The sequence below is a fragment of the Neoarius graeffei genome, chromosome 11, assembly GCF_027579695.1.
Source record: "Neoarius graeffei isolate fNeoGra1 chromosome 11, fNeoGra1.pri, whole genome shotgun sequence".
Classification (NCBI taxonomy): Eukaryota; Metazoa; Chordata; class Actinopteri; order Siluriformes; family Ariidae; genus Neoarius; species Neoarius graeffei.
The window spans coordinates 21364799-21385017 of record NC_083579.1 but is presented as its reverse complement, the minus strand read 5'-3'; the positions used below and the strand labels follow the sequence as shown (position 1 = coordinate 21385017).

The window sequence follows — 20219 nt, the reverse complement described above, 5'->3', positions numbered from 1 at the left end:
CAACAAAAACACGTGTTTAAATGGGCAATAATGTGGCCACATCTATTGAATTTGATAACGTGATGTGGCAGCGGGGGCGTGGCCAAGCGTCGGTCTGTGAATGGAGGGCGGAGTCAGGGAAGTGGTGGAATCATTGCACCTGATGGGGATTAACCTGTTTGTGTGTCTTCCCCAGTGACCGTGCCCTTTAAAAGGAGAGGAGAGCAGAGAAAAGGAGCTCTCTCTCCCCAACCAGAACACATGTTGGGAAGTGATAAAAGGCTGAAAAGCTAGCAATAAATAGTTCATTGAGAACTCAGTTCTGGCCTGCCGTGCTTCTGTGCTCCACCCACCTGGTCCAATACTACACGTGATTACCGCGATATTCAACGAGATGCGTTATATGCATGCGCAATAGTGAAAAAAACAACAGCCTTACTCGTACACAGTGTTGGGCACGTTACTTTCAAAAAGTAATTAGTTATAGTTACGAGTTACTTTTCCCAAAAAGTAACTGAGTTAGTAACGGAGTTACTTTGTCATAAAAGTAACTAATTACCAGGGAAAGTAATTATTCCGTTACATTTTGTGTTACCCCCCCCAAAAAAAAAATCAAATTCAATTAGTGTAATCATAATAAAAGTGAATGTTAAATGTGTTTAATGACTGAAATGGACACTTAACAGAACCAATTAGTAACATTATCTACACTATATTAATATTTTTGTGGGACAATGTGAGATAAGACATCTATCAAATTTAATATATTTTTGTAGTTATTAAAATTGTGTTACTAGTGGCCACTGACGAGGACAAACGCTTTGTTCCTCGACATAATGTGCATTGCACACAGACATTTTTGCCTTTTATTTCAAGTAATGAAAAGTAATGGCTGTATTTCCAATTTGAAAACGCAGTCTTGGGCTTACCGCTCGCCATCACTGTGTCTTCTGATTGAAAGTGTGCGCAGTAATACAGTAGACATAGCCTACCTACGCATGTTGTACGTATGTTGTCCAAATCTACTCTGATTGGCTTACTATGCCGTTGTCTCGCATCTCCCCTGCCCCACACTAAAGCAGAGTAAAGAAAGCCTGAACAAGCAGCGTGCCAGATGAAAACAGCTTTAAAAAAGTAACGCATAGCATTGTAAGTAACGGGAATGGCGTTATAACGATGTAAAAAGCAATTAGTTAGATTACTCGTTACTAAAAATATATATATATACATAATCACGCCGTTAGTAACACCGTTATTCCCATCACTGCTCGTACACGATATGATTCGGAATTCTTCTGTATTTTTCCGTCCTGCCGACAAACACATGGATTAACACAGACACGGCACGTGCTTAATATGTGGCGGCTTTAGTTGACAATGTGTCTGAATCTTCGCTTCATATATATTTTTTATTTCAACTAGCCAGCCGGGCTGGCTAGTGACAGGAATTACCCGCCAAATGAAAAATTAAGTCGCCTCGGGCGACCAGACCACCGTGAATTTCGAGCCCTGATATATTTTTTATATATATAAAAATAAAAACACCACCACCACGCTTTAAGTTACATTGTTAAGTTACTCTGTTATCATAGCCTGAGTTCAGTTCTGTTTCACTGACCTCTTTTATGGGCCAGAACATTATTGCTTGCTTTCCTAAGCTGATTTTTCTTATTGGGTAAATAAAACCCTTAATTTTTTAAAAATCCACCTCAGACTCCTCCTGTCTTAAGCTCAATCCATCACAGTGTAGACTGTTATAGTGTTTTTCACATGGACACTTTCAGATGCAAAACCTTTGAGATTATCGGCATACCTTTACCAGTGATGAGCAGGCTGTGAGACAGCCTTTGTCATGATTATAACAGTACCAGTCAAAAGTTTGGACACACCTACTCATTATATACATTTTTCTTTAATGTGCATTTTCTGTACATTGTCTAATAAGATCCTAGAGAATGAGAAAATGCCAAATGAATGGAGAAAGAGTGTGCTAGTCCCAATATACAAGAATAAGGGAGATGTACAGAGCTGCGGTAATTACAGAGGAATAAAACTGATGAGCCACACCATGAAGCTATGGGAAAGGGTATTGGAGGCGAGATTGAGAAGAGAGGTAGCAATCTGTGAACAGCAGTACGGGTTTATACCAAGGAAGAGCACATCGGATGCAATTTTTGCTTTAAGAATGTTAATGGAGAAGTTCAGAGAAGGCCAGAGAAAGCTACGTTGTGCGTTTGTAGACCTGGAGAAGGCATACGATAGAGTGCCGAGAGATGAGTTATAGTATTGTATGAGAAAGAATGCCGTGAATGAGAAGTATATTAGAGTGGTGCAAGATGTGTATGACAACAGTGAAACAGCAGTGAGGTGTGCAGTTGGAACAACTGAATGGTTCAAGATGAAGGTGGGACTCCATCAAGGATCTGCTTTGAGTCCTTTCTTGTTTGCCATAGTGATGGATAGCTTGACAGACGAAGTGAGGCAAGAGTCACCATGGAACATGATGTTTGCAGATGATATTGTGATATGTGGTGAAAGTAGAAAGGAGGTTGAGTTGGGTTTGGAGAGATGGAGGTATGCATCGGAACGAAGAGGAATGAAGGTGAGCAGGAGCAAAACAGAATATATGTGCATCAATGAGAATGGGGATGAGAGTGTAGTGAAGATGCAAGGAGTAAACGTAAAGAAAGTTGGTGAATTCAAGTACCTGGGGTCAACTGTGCAGGAAAATGGGTGCTGCGATAGTGAGGTGAGAGTGTGTGCAGGCAGGGTGGAGCAGTTGGAGAAGGATTTCGGGAGTCATTTGTGATAGGAAAGTCCCAGCAAAAGTGAAAGGTAAGATGTATAAGACAGTAGTGAGACCAGCTGTGATGTATGGATTGGAGACTGTACCCTTAACGAAGAGACAGGAGGCAAAGTTGGAGGTGGCAGAGTTGAGGATGTTAAGGTTTGCGATGGGAGTGACAAGGTTAGACAGGATAAAGAACGAGCACATGTGGAGAGCTTGGGAATTAAGCTAAGAGAGATGAGACTGAGATGGTATGCGCACATCCTGAGAAGAGATGCAGAGCATGTTGGAAAGAGAATGTTGAGGATGGAGCTGCCAGGCACACGAAAACAAGAAAGGCCAAAGAGGAGATACATTAATGTGGTGAGAGAGGACATAAAAGTGGCAGGTGTGGTAGAGAAGGATGCGGAAGACAGGGAGCAATGGAGACGAAAGATCCGCTGTGGCGACCCCTAATCGGGAGCAGTCAAAAGAAGAAAGAAAAAAAAGAAAGAAAGAGCATTTTCTGTACATTGTCGAACACATTTTCTGTACATGGAATGAAGACATCAAAACTATGAAATAACATATGGAACATATATGGAATTATGTGGTAAATAAAGTGTTAAACAAAATCTGATATTTTAGATACTTCAAAGGAGCCACCATTTACCCTGATGATGCTTTGCACACTATTAGCATTATCATAACCAGCTTCATGAGGTAGTTATCTGGAATGCATTTCAATTAACAGATGTGCCTTCTCAAAAGTTAATTAGTGCAATTTCTTGCCGCCTTAATGCATTTGAGATCAAACAGCAAATAGTAAATAATAAAAATACAGTACATTAAATAGTCCTATTCCACAACTGTAGTAATCCATATCATGTCAAGACAAGAGTGCTCCGAGAGCACAATCTACCCCGCTGGTAACTATGCCATAACTCTGGTAAAATGCAACTGAATTGAACGAAATTGGAATATGCGTATTACCAACATATAACAACGCCTCTCATCACGTTTGGTGAAATTCCTCCAAAAATTGAGAGAGTTGTTGTCTTCAGAAGGTGAGTACCCTTCCCGGGACGGACGGATGAAGAGACAGACATCGCCACAACATAATCCCCCTTCAGACCTTTCGGACAGTGGGGGATAATAAATTTGTGAGGGAAGTTGATTTTATAGAGATGAAAGCTGAAGTATTACACTCACTGTATGACCACTTCCAAGGCCTGGCCAAGAGACACAGGTTTGTTATTGAGGAAGTTGAAGTCAAGTTGGTGGCTGAGGTAGGATGTGGCCTCCAGAAGCCTGTTAAACTCTTGCTCCACCATCTCATCCTTCTCCTTAGGAACCTACACACAAACCAGAAGTGATATGCAACATGGACATAACCACACACACCCAAAGACCAGAAAAGATCAGAAACTGATAACAGATTAAAAGCAGGAACAGAAAACAAACATGACCATCTTAATAAAAGATTGTGATGCCATAAAAAATAAAAACAAAACAAAAGTAACTCTAGTAAACAGATCCTCCAAAACACAAACTTGGAAAAGAGACAAAGTTCCCAGGAATATGACCGTATTAAAGTCTCTCTAAAATGTTCCAAATTATTTTTAGTATTCTTTTATACCAAGTCCATAGGCATGTTTGCAAATACCTATAACAGAGAATGAGACAACCAGACATACAGGATGTCAGTGATGCACTAGCAACTCAAATTAAAATTATGTGCATTGCTTATGGGATATTCAATGGAACTTTCTGGTAAGCATCACTGCATAATGCTGTTTTACATTTTCAGGCTAAAATAAGCAGCAAATTAAATACTCACGCTTGTGCATCGCTCTCCCTGTTAGAGCAAGAGAGAGAGAAAGAAAACCAATCAATAGAACACACAGAATAAAGAAAACAAGGACAAAAAAAAAACCACAGTACAATGTTGAATGTTACTTTCAGCTTTCCTGAGTATACAGGAGGGATCTGTCCAAGGTGGCCATATGGTTAATGATTGTTTGTGTGCGCGTGTGTGTGTGTGTGTAAAACTTGTGTCAACACGCCTGATTGAGCGCATAAACTCCTAGAACTGTTCCTGAAGCTGAATCAGGGTCTGATTTAGTTACACACGCATGTCAAGCTGTGGCTCTTCCACAGTAAAGCTGCAGAATGTTGTCTTAACACTCGACATTTCCTGTACACTACGGTTTTGGATCCTTAGCACTAAACACATCTGGCTTAGCACTCAAAGCAGCTTGAGGTGAATCAGATCTGTTACAGTATGGAAAACATAAATTGTGAAAAGCATTTAATTAGCCAGAACTGAATGGTAAAGCCCTGTAGTACTGCATAAACATAGCTCTGTGTGTGTGTGTGTGTGTGTGTGTGTGTGTACACTGTACTTACAGCCTGGCCATTGGCCTCATAGAGGGGGCACTTCTGTTTAATCTTAGCCAACTCCATATTTACTTGCTTACTGATAACCGCCATAGGATTTCCACCTGAGAGAAAGCAGAAGAAAGGGGGAAGAGAGAAGTTTGTTTACATTGGCTAAAAAAACAAAACATGCAAACCAGAAGACCATGTGATTTTTGAATTCCTCGCTAAGGTGCAAAGTCTCACCTAGGCCCGTCACCACCATTGCTCCCAGGTCCGCTACGTAATTGCCTTTGCGAAAGGTGGCTACCCTTCCTCCAACACGATCCTGTGAAAGAGCAGCAGTAAAAATTTGCTGATCAACTAATGTTTAAATAAAGTTATTAATTCATTTCATTATGAGTTGGAAAATCATACATCCATTGAGTTCCCTGACATCAAACTACCTGGTGCTGCAGACATCGTTCTACACGGACACATGGATGAAAACCTGGAAGAGCATGGCACTGTACAACTTTTTAATATGTGGCTGGGTTAAAGATCTGGGAATCACGGCACTACAAGATAAATCCTGTATCATTTTTGCCTGGGTAAGGAGGAATTTCTGGGCTTTGTATGCATCTTTGCAATGGTTGCGAGGACACCAAGTTTTAGTATTGCGTGTAAACAAACTACAGCCGCTAGATTTCTCAATCCTCCCTGCTCTTCTCTTTCAGCAGGAATCACAGAGCCATATAAATTTACCCACAAATGTATTTATTTATTCTGTCCACTGCACGTGCATTTACATACGAATAACATCCATGAAATGTATCAGTCAGGATTTAGACCTCATCATAGCACAGAGACAGCACTGGTTAAAGTAGTAAACGACCTACTGTTGGCGTCTGATCAGGGCTGTGTCTCGCTACTTATGTTGCTTGACCTTAGTGCAGCATTTGATACCATTGATCATTCCATTCTTCTGGATAGACTAGAAAGTGTTGTGGGAGTTAAGGGAACGGCCCTCTCCTGGCTCAAGTCTTATTTAACTGATCGTTATCAGTATGTTGATATAAATGGTGATATTTCTAGACGTACTGAGGTAAAGTTTGGTGTTCCACAAGGTTCTGTCTTGGGTCCACTGCTTTTTTCTCTCTCTCTCTCATATATATGTTACCTCTGGGTGATATTATTCATAAACATTGTATTAGTTTCCACTGTTATGCTGATGACACACAGTTGTATGTCTCTGCAAAACCTGATGAGAGACACCAGCTTTATAGAATTGAAGAATGTGTTAAGGACATTAGGCACTGGATGCTTATTAATTTCCTTCTGCTTAACTCTGACAAGACTGAAGTACTTGTACTAGGACCACATACAGCTAGAAGCAAGTTTTCTGATTACACAGTGACTCTGGCTGGCCTTTCTGTTTCTTCACGTGCAGCAGTAAAAGACCTCGGAGTGATTATTGACCCCAGTCTTTCATTCGAAACTCACATAGATAACATCACCCGGATAGCTTTCTTTCATCTCAGAAATATTGCCAAGATAAGAAATTTAATGTCATTACATGACGCGGAAAAACTAGTCCATGCTTTCGTTACCTCCAGGTTGGATTATTGTAATGCCTTACTGTCTGGATGTTCCAATAAGTGCATAAACAAGCTCCAGTTAGTTCAAAATGCAGCAGCAAGAGTCCTTACTAGAACTAGAAAATATGACATCACACCTGTCTTATCCACACTGCATTGGCTCCCAATCAAATTTCGTATTGATTATAAAATACTACTATTGACCTTTAAAGCACTAAATGGTCTCGCACCACAGTACCTGAGTGAACTTCTGCTCCTCTATGACCCGCCACGCCTACTTAGATCAAAAGATGCAGGCTATCTGTTGGTACAGTTGTGCTCATAAGTTTACATACCCTGGCAGAATCTATGATTCTTTGACCATTTTTCAGAGAATATGAATGATAACACAAAAACATCTTTTCCACTCATGCTTAGTGGTTGGGTGAAGCCATTTATTGTCAAACGACTGTTTTTTCTCTTTTTAAATCATAATGACAACAGAAACTACCCAAATGACCCTGATCAAAAGTTCACATACCCTGGTGAATTTGGCCTGATAACATGCACAGAAGTTGACACAAATGGGTTTGAATGGCTACTAAAGGTAACGTCCTCACCTGTGATCTGTTTGCTTGTAATTAGTGTGTGTGCATAAAAGCTGAGTGAGTTTCTGGGATCCAGACAGACTCTTGCATCTTTCATCCAGCCACTGACATTTCTGGATTCTGAGTCATGGGGAAAGCAAAAGAATTGTCAATGGATCTACGGGAAAAGGCAGTTGAACTGTATAAAACAGGAAAGGGATACAAAAAGATATCCAAGGAATTGATGATGCCAGTCAGCAGTGTTCAAACTGTGATTAACAAATGGAAAATCAGGGGCTCTGTTAAAACCAAGCAAATGCCACAAAGTATCTCGCCTACAATACGCCAAACAGCACAGAGACAAGCCTCAAAACTTCTGGAACAAGGTAATTTGGAGTGATGAGACCAAAATTGAACTTTTTGGCCACAACCATAAACGTTACATTTGGAGAGGTGTCAACAAGGCCTATGATGAAAGGAACACCATTCCTACTGTAAAGCACGGAGGTGGATCGCTGATGTTTTGGGGATGTGTGAGCTACAAAGGCACAGGAAACCTGGTCAAAGTTGAAGGAAAGATGAATGCAGCATGTTATCAGCAAATACTGCAGGCAAATTTGCACTCATCAGCCCGGAAGCTGCGCATGGGACATACTTGGACGTTCCAACATGACAGCGATCCAAAACACAAGGCCAAGTCGACCTGTCATTGGCTACAGCAGAACAAAGTGAAGGTTCTGGAGTGGCCATCTCAGTCTTCTGACCTCAATATCATTGAGCCACTCTGGGGAGATCTCAAGCGCGCAGTTCATGCAAGACAGCCCAGGAATTTACAGGAACTGGAGGCTTTTTGCCAAGAAGAATGGGCAGCTTTACCATCTGAGAAAATAAAGAGCCTCATCCACAACTACCACAAAAGACTTCAGGCGGTCATTGATGTTAGAGGGGGCAATACACAGTATTAAGAACTGGGGTATGTAAACTTTTGATCAGGGTCATTTGGATGTTTTGTCGTCATTATGATTTAAAAATAGAAAACACAGTTGTTTATCAATAAATGGCTTCACCCAACCACTAACCATGAGTGGGGAAAAAAGTTTTTGTGTTATCATTCATATTCTCTGAAAAAAGGCCAAGAAAGCAAAAATTCTGCCAGGGTATGTAAACTTATGAGCATAACTGTACCTCATATAGTGAAGGCTACATCAGAGGGCAGAGCCTTTTCTTACAAAGCTCCACAGTTATGGGACAGCCTTCCAAGTAATGTTCCGGAATCAGACACAGTCTCAGCATTTAAGTCTAGGCTGAAAACATATCTGTTTAGTCAAGCCTTTTGTTATTGGTGTTTATGAGGTAAAGGTGTAGATCTAGAGGGTCCTCAGACATACAGTGTTTTGGTAAACTGGGATGTATGGATGCTGTCAGTCCCCACTCGCTTGCTCACTCGAGTTTGTTGACGGTGTAGTGGCTGGCTGCTTTATGTCTCGGGGCTCCCTCATGCCTGTGTTACCTTCTGGCTCTCCCCTTTTAGTTATGCTGTCATAGTTAGTTGCCAGAGTCCCTGCTTGTACTCAGTGCAATATGTATACTGTTCCTACTTATTCAGGTGACATTGGGCATACCTAACAACCTGTGTTTTCTTTCCCCCCAAAAAAAATCTGTCCCTCTGAGTTACATGGAGTCAATAGGAAATCTTTTGGTGGAGAGGGTGGAGACCTTGACGGCCTGCAGGGAATCGGCCGTCAGACATTCTGTCGCATGTCCCAGACCTGGTGAAATGTAACTGAATTGTCTTGGCCAGCCCTAAGGGTCCCATCTGCATCTCATCATTGCTGAGGAGTGTGCTCCCATCACCCAATCAAGCATCCAGCCAGAGCAGGTCATGATATTTTTTAACCATATTAACATGCCATTGTTATGTATTATGCCTGATGTAAAGACTCTCGTCTCTGCGAGCCTACCACACAGATTTAATACTTGTCATTTTTAGGGCATACCTAACAACCTGTGTTTTCTCCCCCCCCCCGCCAATCTGTCCCTCTGAGTTACATGTTGGTCCTGGGATTGAGATGCTGGCCTCTTCTGCCCCTCGGACCTGCTTGATCTATCCTGGTGCCCTGTGTCTGGTCGGAGTTTTATCGCATCGCTCCTGTGAAGGATGGCCCCATGAGGACAGTTGAGGGTTACACCTGGAGGATGCTCTGGACTCTTACAGTAATGCTTTTATGGCAGTTGACTTGCTAACTTTAGGACTGCAGTTGTCATGAACAGTTTTGCACTCAAGTTTCCATCAATGAAGAGTTACAACATCAACGAAACTGTCTTCATGTTAAAACTGTTAATGTTATAGTCATGCTGTCTGTTGTTGCCCAAATGAGGATGGGTTCCCTTTTGAGTCTGGTTCCTCTCGAGGTTTCTTCCTCATGTCGTCTGAGGGAGTTTTTCCTTGCCACAGGCTTGCTCATTGAGGATAGATTAGGGACAAAATTAGCTCATGTTGGGGGCGTCGTGGCTCAGGTGGTTAAGGCGCCATACCATGAATGCGGGCGACCCGGGTTCGATTCCGGCCCGAGGTCATTTCCCGATCCCTTCCCGTCTCTCTCTCTCCCGCTCATTTCCTGTCTCTACACTGTCCTATCCAATAAAGGTGCAAAAAGCCCAAAAAAATATCTTAAAAATTAGCTCATGTTTTAAAGGTGGGGTATGAGATTTTTTTCAGGAGTATTTTTTACCATATTGCTTGAAAAGCTCCTCACACCCATGTTGCAAGCAGTACAATAGAAGGTTTGACCCAAAAACGAAATATTTTAATCCAGTCTACAGTGTAAAATAAAGGAAAAACGCCATCCAATCATATCGAGATACCACCTCAAAATGATTGGATACTGACACGTCAATCAGACTGAAGCCCGCGAGCAGCCCGTCCCTTCTGTGTGTGTGTGTGTGTGTGTGTGTGTGTGTGTGTGTGTGTGTGTGTGTGTGAGAGAGAGACAGCGAGCAGAGTGTCACACAGAGCGCAGGATTTTCTCAGTGCGCTCCCTCCAAACAACGGGGATTTACACGAAAATGGAAGGAGATATTCACAAAATTCTTTCACAGTGAGTGCCACAAGGATCTCCTGAACACACTGATGTAATTTTTTTGTCTGTAGTGTAAAAAATGAGGTCACTAGAGCAAGTTAAAAACGAGTGACTTTTCTGCCAAGTTTATAATGGCAGTCTATGGGGCTGCGCGCCTGTCCTCTCCTCACTTTCAGGCTTCTCATTCAAAAACTGCAAGTCCTATTGTGTAGGTAGACACATTGTGTGAATCAGGACAAGTGTGGCTACTACTTTTGAGAAAATTGTGTGTGTGGAGTGAAAATTGGGGCTGAAAACACAGTTTAAATTAGAAACTTTGAGCTATTTTTCCAAGCTCTCTACACTCTGCTCCACTGGTGTGTAACGCAATAGACACCCATTATAAAGGCTGATTTTCTCAGGCTTTATAAGGGGGAGGAGGGGTGGAGACGCGGGGGGTGGGAGCATGGCAAGGGCGGGCGTGTTTCTTTTCAAAATATGGCTTGCGGGAACCGTTATTCCAAAATCTTATACCCCACCTTTAAGTCGTTCAAATTCTGTAAAGCTGCTTTGCGACAATGTTTATTGTTAAAAGCGCTATACAAACAAACTTGACCTGATGTGCAAACAAATGTATTTATTCCACTTGAAAAGGTGCATGTCAAACCAGCTACCAGATTTGGGACACTACAGCTATTTAGTATTTGGCTTCAAACTTGGCAAAAAAAAAAAATTTCACAGCCCTCTCGATGATGCTGCGCGGCCCACTAATGGGCCATGGCCCAGTGGTTGAGAAACAGTGCTGTAGATGATACAGGGGTGAACAAATCAGTAACCTGGGTGTTCAGAATAAGCAGATTTCAGGCAAAAATAATAAATAAATAAATAAATAAATAAATAAATGAATAAAGCAGGTTCAACAACCAGAAAAGGGGGGGGGACTTTTACTTGCTTGGTGGGCTAAATAATTAATTTATCATTTCTCTACCCCTGCCATAATATGAAGAAAGTCAAGTGTACAATATGTAAGTGATGTGCAGAATGTGTGCTTTTCCTCACCCTAGCTTCCAACACAGTGACGTCCATGCCAAAGCTCTGCAGTTGCCTTGCAGCTGCCAGACCAGACACTCCTCCACCAATCACAATCACCTTCCCTGTCTTCTTACCTGCACAGACGAGGTATATATATTATTTTACACCTCTTCACCAATCACCTTCTGTTCTTTACTGCCTACTCAAAAGAGCACCTGCTTACTTGGTAGAGGTTTGACTCTCTTGTAGATGCCAAAATTTATGAGGCCATGCCTCTCCAGGTAGCTGTGGATTCTGTGGACTAGGACAGCATCACCTGTGGGATTGATAAGTGCATATTTCAGTCACGGATCCACAATAAAACAATATGACAGAGCTTGTTTGTCCAGACACACTATATATAAAATTAATGAAAAACAAAGGCTTATGCAGAAGCAGTTTAAAAAATTCATTAGACAATTATTTAAAACCAACATTAAAAATGTTAAACTGTATTAAACACCATATAAACTGACATTTTGCATATACAACCCTGATTCCAAAAAAGTTGGGACAAAGTACAAATAAAAACGGAATGCAATAATTTACAAATCTCAAAAACTGATATTGTATTCACAATAGAACAGACAACATATAAAATGTCGAAAGTGAGACATTTTGAAATTTCATGCCAAATATTGGCTCATTTGAAATTTCATGACAGCAACACATCTCAAAAAAGTTGGGACAGGGGCAATAAGAGGCTGGAAAAGTTAAAGGTACAAAAAAGGAACAGCTGGAGGACCAAATTGAAACTCATTAGGTCAATTGGCAATAGTGTAACATGACTGGGTATAAAAAGAGCATCTTGGAGTGGCAGCGACTCTCAGAAGTAAAGATGGGAAGAGGATCACCAATCCCCCTAATTCTGCGTCGACAAATAGTGGAGCAATATCAGAAAGGAGTTCGACAGTGTAAAATTGCAGAGTTTGAACATATCTACAGTGCACATCATCATCAAAAGATTCAGAGAATCTGGAAGAATCTCTGTGCGTAAGGGTCAAGGCCGGAAAACCATACTGGGTGCCCGTGATCTTCGGGCCCTTAGATGGCACTGCATCACATACAAACATGCTTCTGTATTGGAAATCACAAAATGGGCTCAGGAATATTTCCAGAGAACATCATCTGTGAACACAATTCACCGTGCCATCCGCCGTTGCCAGCTAAAACTCTATAGTTCAAAGAAGAAGCTGTATCTAAACATGATCCAGAAGCGCAGACATCTTCTCTGGGCCAAGGCTCATTTAAAATGGACTGTGGCAAAGTGGAAAACTGTTCTGTGGTCAGACAAATCAAAATTTGAAGTTCTTTATGGAAATCAGGGACGCCGTGTCATTCGGACTAAAGAGGAGAAGGACAACCCAAATTGTCATCAGCGCTCAGTTCAGAAGCCTGCATCTCTGATGGTATGGGGTTGCATTAGTGTGTGTGGCAAGGGCAACTTACACATCTGGAAAGACACCATCAATGCTGAAAGGTATATCCAGGTTCTAGAGCAACATATGCTCCCATCCAGACGACGTCTCTTTCAGGGAAGACCTTGCATTTTCCAACATGACAATGCCAAACCACATACTGCATCAATTACAGCATCATGGCTGCGTAGAAGAAGGGTCCGGGTACTGAACTGGCCAGGCTGCAGTCCAGATCTTTCACCCATAGAAAACATTTGCCGCACCATAAAACGGAAGATATGACAAAAAAGACCCAAGACAGTTGAGCAACTAGAATCCTACATTAGACAAGAATGGGTTAACATTCTTATCCCTAAACTTGAGCAACTTGTCTCCTCAGTCCCCAGACGTTTACAGACTGTTGTAAAGAGAAAAGGGGATGTCTCACAGTGGTAAACATGGCCTTGTCCCAACTTTGAGATGTGTCGTCATGAAATTTAAATATCACCTAATTTTTCCTCTTTAAATGATACATTTTCTCAGTTTAAACATTTGATACATCATCTATGTTCTATTCTGAATAAAATATGGAATTTTGAAACTTCCACATCATTGCATTCTGTTTTTATTTACAATTTGTACTTTGTCCCAACTTCTTTGGAATCGGGGTTGTAAATTTACTTTCCCTTTTTAAGTAGTAAATATGACAGTCATGCTACTAGTCTGATCATGAAATAACTTGTGAGATAAAGCAATTAGCTAATGTCAAATGGATAAATTGGAGTGTGATGATCTTACTGTTGTAAGGTGCCTCCAGCTGTTGCACTGTAGACTCAAATGTAAGCTGGATCTTTGGGTTATCCAACCAGAGCTGAAGCTAGAAAGACAGATGAGAGAAAAACAATTATTTGCATTCATCCAACCAGCCGCTGAGCATTTAAAAGTGGTCATTAGAAGCAACTAAGACAGTAACTGAGGAATCTGGAGAGATCCAAGGTTCAGATGTGCTGTGGTTGTTCACAGAACAACCACAGCACAAATCTGGGCTTTATGTACAAGTGGTTAGAAGAAAGCCATCATTGTAGAAAAAAATAATAAAAGCCATAGGAAATTCTATTTGAAGTTTGCCAGAAGAAACTTACTTTCAAACATGCAAAACGGTTCTCTAGTCTCACGAGACCAAAACTAAAACTTTGTGGCCTCTGAAAGTGTGTATTTGGTGCTTCGAATCACCCTGAGAACACCTTGCAATAAAGCATGGTGGTGGTAGCACTGTGTTGTGGGAATGCTTTTCATCAGCAGGGACAAGAAAACTGGTCAAGGTCAAAGCATATACAGTTGTGCTCATAAGTTTACATACCCTGGCAGAATCTATGATTCTTTGACCATTTTTCAGAGAATATGAATGATGATAACAAAAACATCTTTTCCACTCATGCTTAGTGGTTGGGTGAAACCATTTATTGTCAAACGACTGTGTTTTCTCTTTTTAAATCATAATGACAACAGAAACTACCCAAATGACCCTGATCAAAAGTTCACATACCCTGGTGATTTTGGCCTGATAACATGCACAGAAGTTGACACAAATGGGTTTGAATGGCTACTAAAGGTAACGTCCTCACCTGTGATCTGTTTGCTTGTAATTAGTGTGTGTGCATAAAAGCTGAGTGAGTTTCTGGGATCCAGACAGACTCTTGCATCTTTCATCCAGCCACTGACATTTCTGGATTCTGAGTCATGGGGAAAGCAAAAGAATTGTCAATGGATCTACGGGAAAAGGCAGTTGAACTGTATAAAACAGGAAAGGAATACAAAAAGATATCCAAGGAATTGATGATGCCAGTCAGCAGTGTTCAAACTGTGATTAACAAATGGAAAATCAGGGGCTCTGTTAAAACCAAGCAAATGCCACAAAGTATCTCGCCTACAATACGCCAAACAGCACAGAGACAAGCCTCAAAACTTCTGGAACAAGGTAATTTGGAGTGATGAGACCAAAATTGAACTTTTTGGCCACAACCATAAACGTTACATTTGGAGAGGTGTCAACAAGGCCTATGATGAAAGGAACACCATTCCTACTGTAAAGCACGGAGGTGGATCGCTGATGTTTTGGGGATGTGTGAGCTACAAAGGCACAGGAAACTTGGTCAAAGTTGAAGGAAAGATGAATGCAGCATGTTATCAGCAAATACTGCAGGCAAATTTGCACTCATCAGCCCGGAAGCTGTGCATGGGACATACTTGGACGTTCCAACATGACAGCGATCCAAAACACAAGGCCAAGTCGACCTGTCATTGGCTACAGCAGAACAAAGTGAAGGTTCTGGAGTGGCCATCTCAGTCTCCTGACCTCAATATCATTGAGCCACTCTGGGGAGATCTCAAGCGCGCAGTTCATGCAAGACAGCCCAGGAATTTACAGGAACTGGAGGCTTTTTGCCAAGAAGAATGGGCAGCTTTACCATCTGAGAAAATAAAGAGCCTCATCCACAACTACCACAAAAGACTTCAGGCTGTCATTGATGTTAGAGGGGGCAATACACGGTATTAAGAACTGGGGTATGTAAACTTTTGATCAGGGTCATTTGGATGTTTTTTGTCGTCATTATGATTTAAAAATAGGAAACACAGTTGTTTATCAATAAATGGCTTCACCAAACCACTAACCATGAGTGGGGAAAAAGTTTTTGTGTTATCATTCATATTCTCTGAAAAAAGGCCAAGAAAGCAAAAAATTCTGCCAGGGTATGTAAACTTATGAGCACAACTGTACATAGAGCCATGGCCTCACTTTCGTTTATAAATGCCTTGAGACCTCAAGAATGGCACAGGAATAGTTTTAAGCATTAACAATAAATCTAAATATAGTAATTTTTACGATTAAAGTAATTTATATAGGTAGCGATCTGAGTGAATGACCTTGATGTCCGTAACGTCACAGCAGGAAGTCTATCGGTCTCCTCGCCATTTCCGCTATACTAAAACATAGACCTGACTGCAACTCCAAGCGTCCATTTTGAGCTAATTTATTACCATGCCACGTAGATATTGCTGCACCCACCAGCAACACGACAGAAGGTGGATTTATGTTGCATTCATGGTCCAAGAATGTTCAAACTGCAAAGATTTGGCCACGTTTTGCGAGAAGTTCACAGGCACATTGGGCGCCTACGAAGTGGTCTCTCCTCTGCTCTGCACATTTTACTGAAGACTCGTACGAGACTTCTGATCTGTTGAGGAGCGTTGGCTATGCATACCATCTGTCATCATGTGAAACATAAGATCTCTCCCTAATAAGATGGATGAGCTAACGGCGCTAACCAGGGTGCAGAGGGAATACCGGGAGCGTAGCCTTATGTGCTTCACAGAGACTTGGCTGAATGAACTCTCACCTGACTCACACATCACTCTGGACGGATTTCAACTCGTGAGAGCAGACAGGAAAGCCAAGGAGAGCAGTAAGAGGAAAGGAGGGGGTATAGCGATGTTTGTGAATGACAGATGGTGTAACCCGGGGCACATCAGGGTAAAGGAGCAGTATTGCGGTAAAAACATTGAACTGCTAGCGGTTAGCATTCGGCCATATTACCTCCTGAGGGAATTCTCGCACGTTATCGCGATAACTGTGTACATCCCCCCCCCAGCGGCCGATGCTGCTGCAGCCTGTGAGCTCTTACACACTACAGTGTCAAAGCTTCAGACATCACACCCCCAGTCCCTGCTACTAACCTCCAGTGACTTCAATCATGCTTCCCTGTCCTCCACTCTCCCAACCTTCACTCAGTATGTGAAATGCCACACCAGAGACAATAGAACTTTGGATTTAATGTATGTGAACACCAAGGATGCATATAGCTCATCACCCCTACCCCTGCTGGGCTGTTCTGACCACAGTCTGGTTCACTTGTCTCCTACATACATACCTATGGTGAACAAACAACCACCCACCAAGAGGTATGTAAGGAGCTGGTCTGAGGAGACCAGTATGGCACTGAGGGACTGCTTTGACACCACGGACTGGGTAGTGTTGTGTGAACCTCAGACACTGATAGCCTGACAACCTGCATCGTGGATTACATTAATTTCTGTGTTGAAAACACTGTGCCAGTCAGGAAGGTACGGTGTTTTCCCAACAATAAACCCTGGGTGACCTCTGAACTAAAAGCCCTATTAAACGAGAAGAGGGTTTTTAAATCTGGCAACAAGGAGGAGATGAGGAGAATGCAGAGGGAGCTGAAGAGGGGGATAAGGAGAGGCAAGGACAGCTACAGGAGGAAGCTGGAGGAGCGCCTCAAGGGAAGCAACACCGGAGAGGTATGGAGAGGCCTGAAAACCATCTCTGGCCACACAAAGGACAGTGGGAGGGGCCCTGTATCTGGGGGCCAGGACTGAGCAAATGAGTTGAATCTCTTTTTCAACAGATTTGACTGTGCCACCCCACCCTCCCCCACTCACCATAGTCCTGAACTGTCTGTGATATCACTCCACCCCCCCCCCCCCCCCTTCCCTCATAATACCTCTGACACCAACAGCTCCCTCCTCACACCCCATCACCCCCCTGGATTGGTCTAGCTCCCTGCCAGACCAATCCACACACTCCACCCCCGACCTCACTCTACAGGAGTCACACCTCAGCTACACCCCTCACCTCTCCATAACAGCTGATCAGGTGTTGAAGGAGCTGAGGAGGATCAAGACGAGGAAAACTGTTGGCCCTGATGGTATCAACTCCAGACTGCTTAAGGACTGTGCAGATCAGGTCTGTGGGATTCTTCTGTACATTTTCAACCTGAGCCTCAGTCTGGAGAAAGTTCCACTTCTGTGGAAAACATCATGTGTGGTTCCAGTTCCCAAGACTGCGCACCCCAGGGAGCTCAACCACTTTTGGCCAGTAGCTTTAACATCTCACCTAATGAAGATCATGGAGAGGATTGTTCTCTCCCACCTCCGACACCTGGTGAACAGCGAGGTGGACCCCCTGCAGTTCGCATATCGACCGGGCATTGGTGTGGATGACGCTGTTATTTACCTGCTACACCGGTCACTTTTGCACCTGGAGGGCACTGGGAGCAATGTGAGAATCATGTTCTTTGACTTCTCCAGTGCTTTCAACACAATCCAGCCATCACTGCTTAGGGGGAAGCTGGAGGGAGCTGGTGTCGACTGCCACCTGGCTGCATGGATCATCGACTACCTCATGAACAGGCTGCAGTATGTGAGGCTCTGCGACTGCGTGTCTGATGTGGTAGTCTGCAGCACAGGGGCTCCACAGGGTACAGTGCTCTCTCCTTTCCTCTTTACACATCTGACTTCAGCTACAACACGGACAGCTGCCACCTCCAGAAGTTCTCAGATGATACAGCCATCGTTGGACGTGCGTCAGAGGGGGACAATCCGGAGTACAGAGAGGTCATCACCAACTTTGTTGCCTGGTGCGAACTGAACCACCTGTGCATCAACGCCAGCAAGACAAAGGAGGTGGTGATCGATTTCAGAAGGACGGTTCCTCAAATTGCACCAGTGAACATCCAGGGTTTGGACATTGAGATTGTGGAGGTGTACAAATACCTGGGTGTTCACCTCAACAACAAACTGGACTGGACTAACAACACAGATGTCCTGTACAAGAAGGGCCAAAGTCATCTCCACCTGTTGAGAAGACTGAGGCCTTTTGATGTGTGCAGGACACTGCTTAGGACTTTTTATGACTCTGTGGTAGCATCAGCAATTTTCTATGCTGTGGTCTGCTGGGGCTGTGGAAGTTCAGAGAGGGACAGGAAGAAACTTAAACTGGTCAGAAGGGCTGGCTCAGTCTTGGACTGTCCTCTGGACTCCATTGAGGTGGTGGGTGAGAGGAAGATGTTAGCCAAGCTGACATCAATCATGGATAACCCCTCTCACCCCCTGCATGAGGCTGTGGGGGCTTTAAAGCAGCTCTTTTAGTAGTAGACTGCTACACCCACAGTGTAAGGAGGAGAGATACCGCAGGTCATTCGTACCTGCTGCTGTCAGACTGTATAACACCCACAACTTGTAATGTAGCACCAATAACCTGTTTGTCATTATATTTGCACTACTTCACCACTATTACCTCTGCAATCTCTCATTGATGCAAATATATGCAATAATATAGGCCTTAAACTATTTTTATGCATACTTATACAGGTAGTCATCGACTTACGACCGATCGACTTTACGACCGTCTGGTCATGACTGGCAAGTATTTCCCAGCTGAGCTAGCTGAGTGTACGATAGTTTCCGCCCCAGCTCCCGGCAGCGCCCAGCATCCAGCCAGTGTTGCCAGATACTGCTGACGGTTTCCAGCCCAAAATATGTTCAAAACCTGCCAAAATGCACTTAAAACTGCCCAATCTGGCAACACTGCATCCAGCCTCTTCAATTATGTGTGCAGTGTTTCACTGGACAAACAACGAGCGAGCTACAGCACGCGTACGGCTTAACCAGATCTTGTGCTATAACGTGCGCAGCTGGTAATCAAAGTAACTTTCACTTTTCTGCTCTGTTACACTGTTCTGTGTCCAATGTCCAAAATGAAAAGTTAGTTTTCAACTGTTCAGCTAAAAAAAATGTAATTAAAACGATTGGTGTTGTTGAAATGTGTTTGCAATTTATTTATAATCAAAAACTGATACAGGTGGATGAAAGAGTGATAGTGTGATAAAGTCCTATACTAGTATGACTGAGTGATAAGAAGTCCTAGTGAATGCTTGATAAGTAGACAAAAATAATTAGGTGCATTTTTCGGCGCATGCTGCGCGCACGCACTATGGCTCAAAATAATATACCGGCAAGAAATAAAAAAAGTTACTTTCACCCCTGAGTATGCAGTGTTTGACTTAAACCAAATAATGAGCCATGGTAATGAAATAAGAAAATGTTGATAAAATAAGACTTTAAGATGATTACAATATCATTACACATCACAATATACTTACGTTCATTTAACATAGGCCAACTTACGACCAGATCGGTTTACGACCGGTCAGTCGTAACCAAACGCAGTCGTAAGTCGATGACTACCTGTATATTATATATCTCACACACACACACACACAGTCTACCTGTAATGTGCAATTTTTCCGAGCCTCTCAATAAGGCAACTTTTCTATACTTTTTCACAGTAGATAATGCAAATAGCCCTCTGTATTTAATCTTTCGTTTGTCTAATTTTTATTTCAGTTTTATTTGTTATCTGTATGACATTTTCTTGCTACTGTAACACGTGAATTTCCCCGATGTGGGATGAATAAAGTGAATCTATAAGCCCGTATTAAAAAATGGTGCAGTATCAACAATTAAAGGAAAAAAAAAAAAGTATTTTTTTAAAAAGGAAAGTTCAGTTGCACCAGTCGTCCCGGAGTGTGAGCCGAGGGTTGTTGGTAAAACCCGGGACGGAA

The 20219-nt window shown here is 42.6% G+C and overlaps 1 protein-coding gene across 6 annotated transcripts in view; it reads right to left on the bottom strand.

Moving 5' to 3' along the window:
* Positions 1–20219, bottom strand: part of kdm1a (lysine (K)-specific demethylase 1a) — a 174098-nt gene that overhangs the window by 99217 nt on the left and 54662 nt on the right. For all 6 annotated transcript variants that reach the window (XM_060933625.1, XM_060933624.1, XM_060933623.1 and 3 more), the window contains 7 exons: positions 13594–13672; positions 11583–11675; positions 11387–11493; positions 5372–5453; positions 5156–5250; positions 4587–4604; positions 3959–4101 (listed from right to left, as the gene is read on the bottom strand). In XM_060933625.1, coding sequence (XP_060789608.1) covers positions 3959–4101; positions 4587–4604; positions 5156–5250; positions 5372–5453; positions 11387–11493; positions 11583–11675; positions 13594–13672 — 617 coding nt within the window. The remainder of the gene's footprint in view (positions 1–3958; positions 4102–4586; positions 4605–5155; positions 5251–5371; positions 5454–11386; positions 11494–11582; positions 11676–13593; positions 13673–20219) is intronic.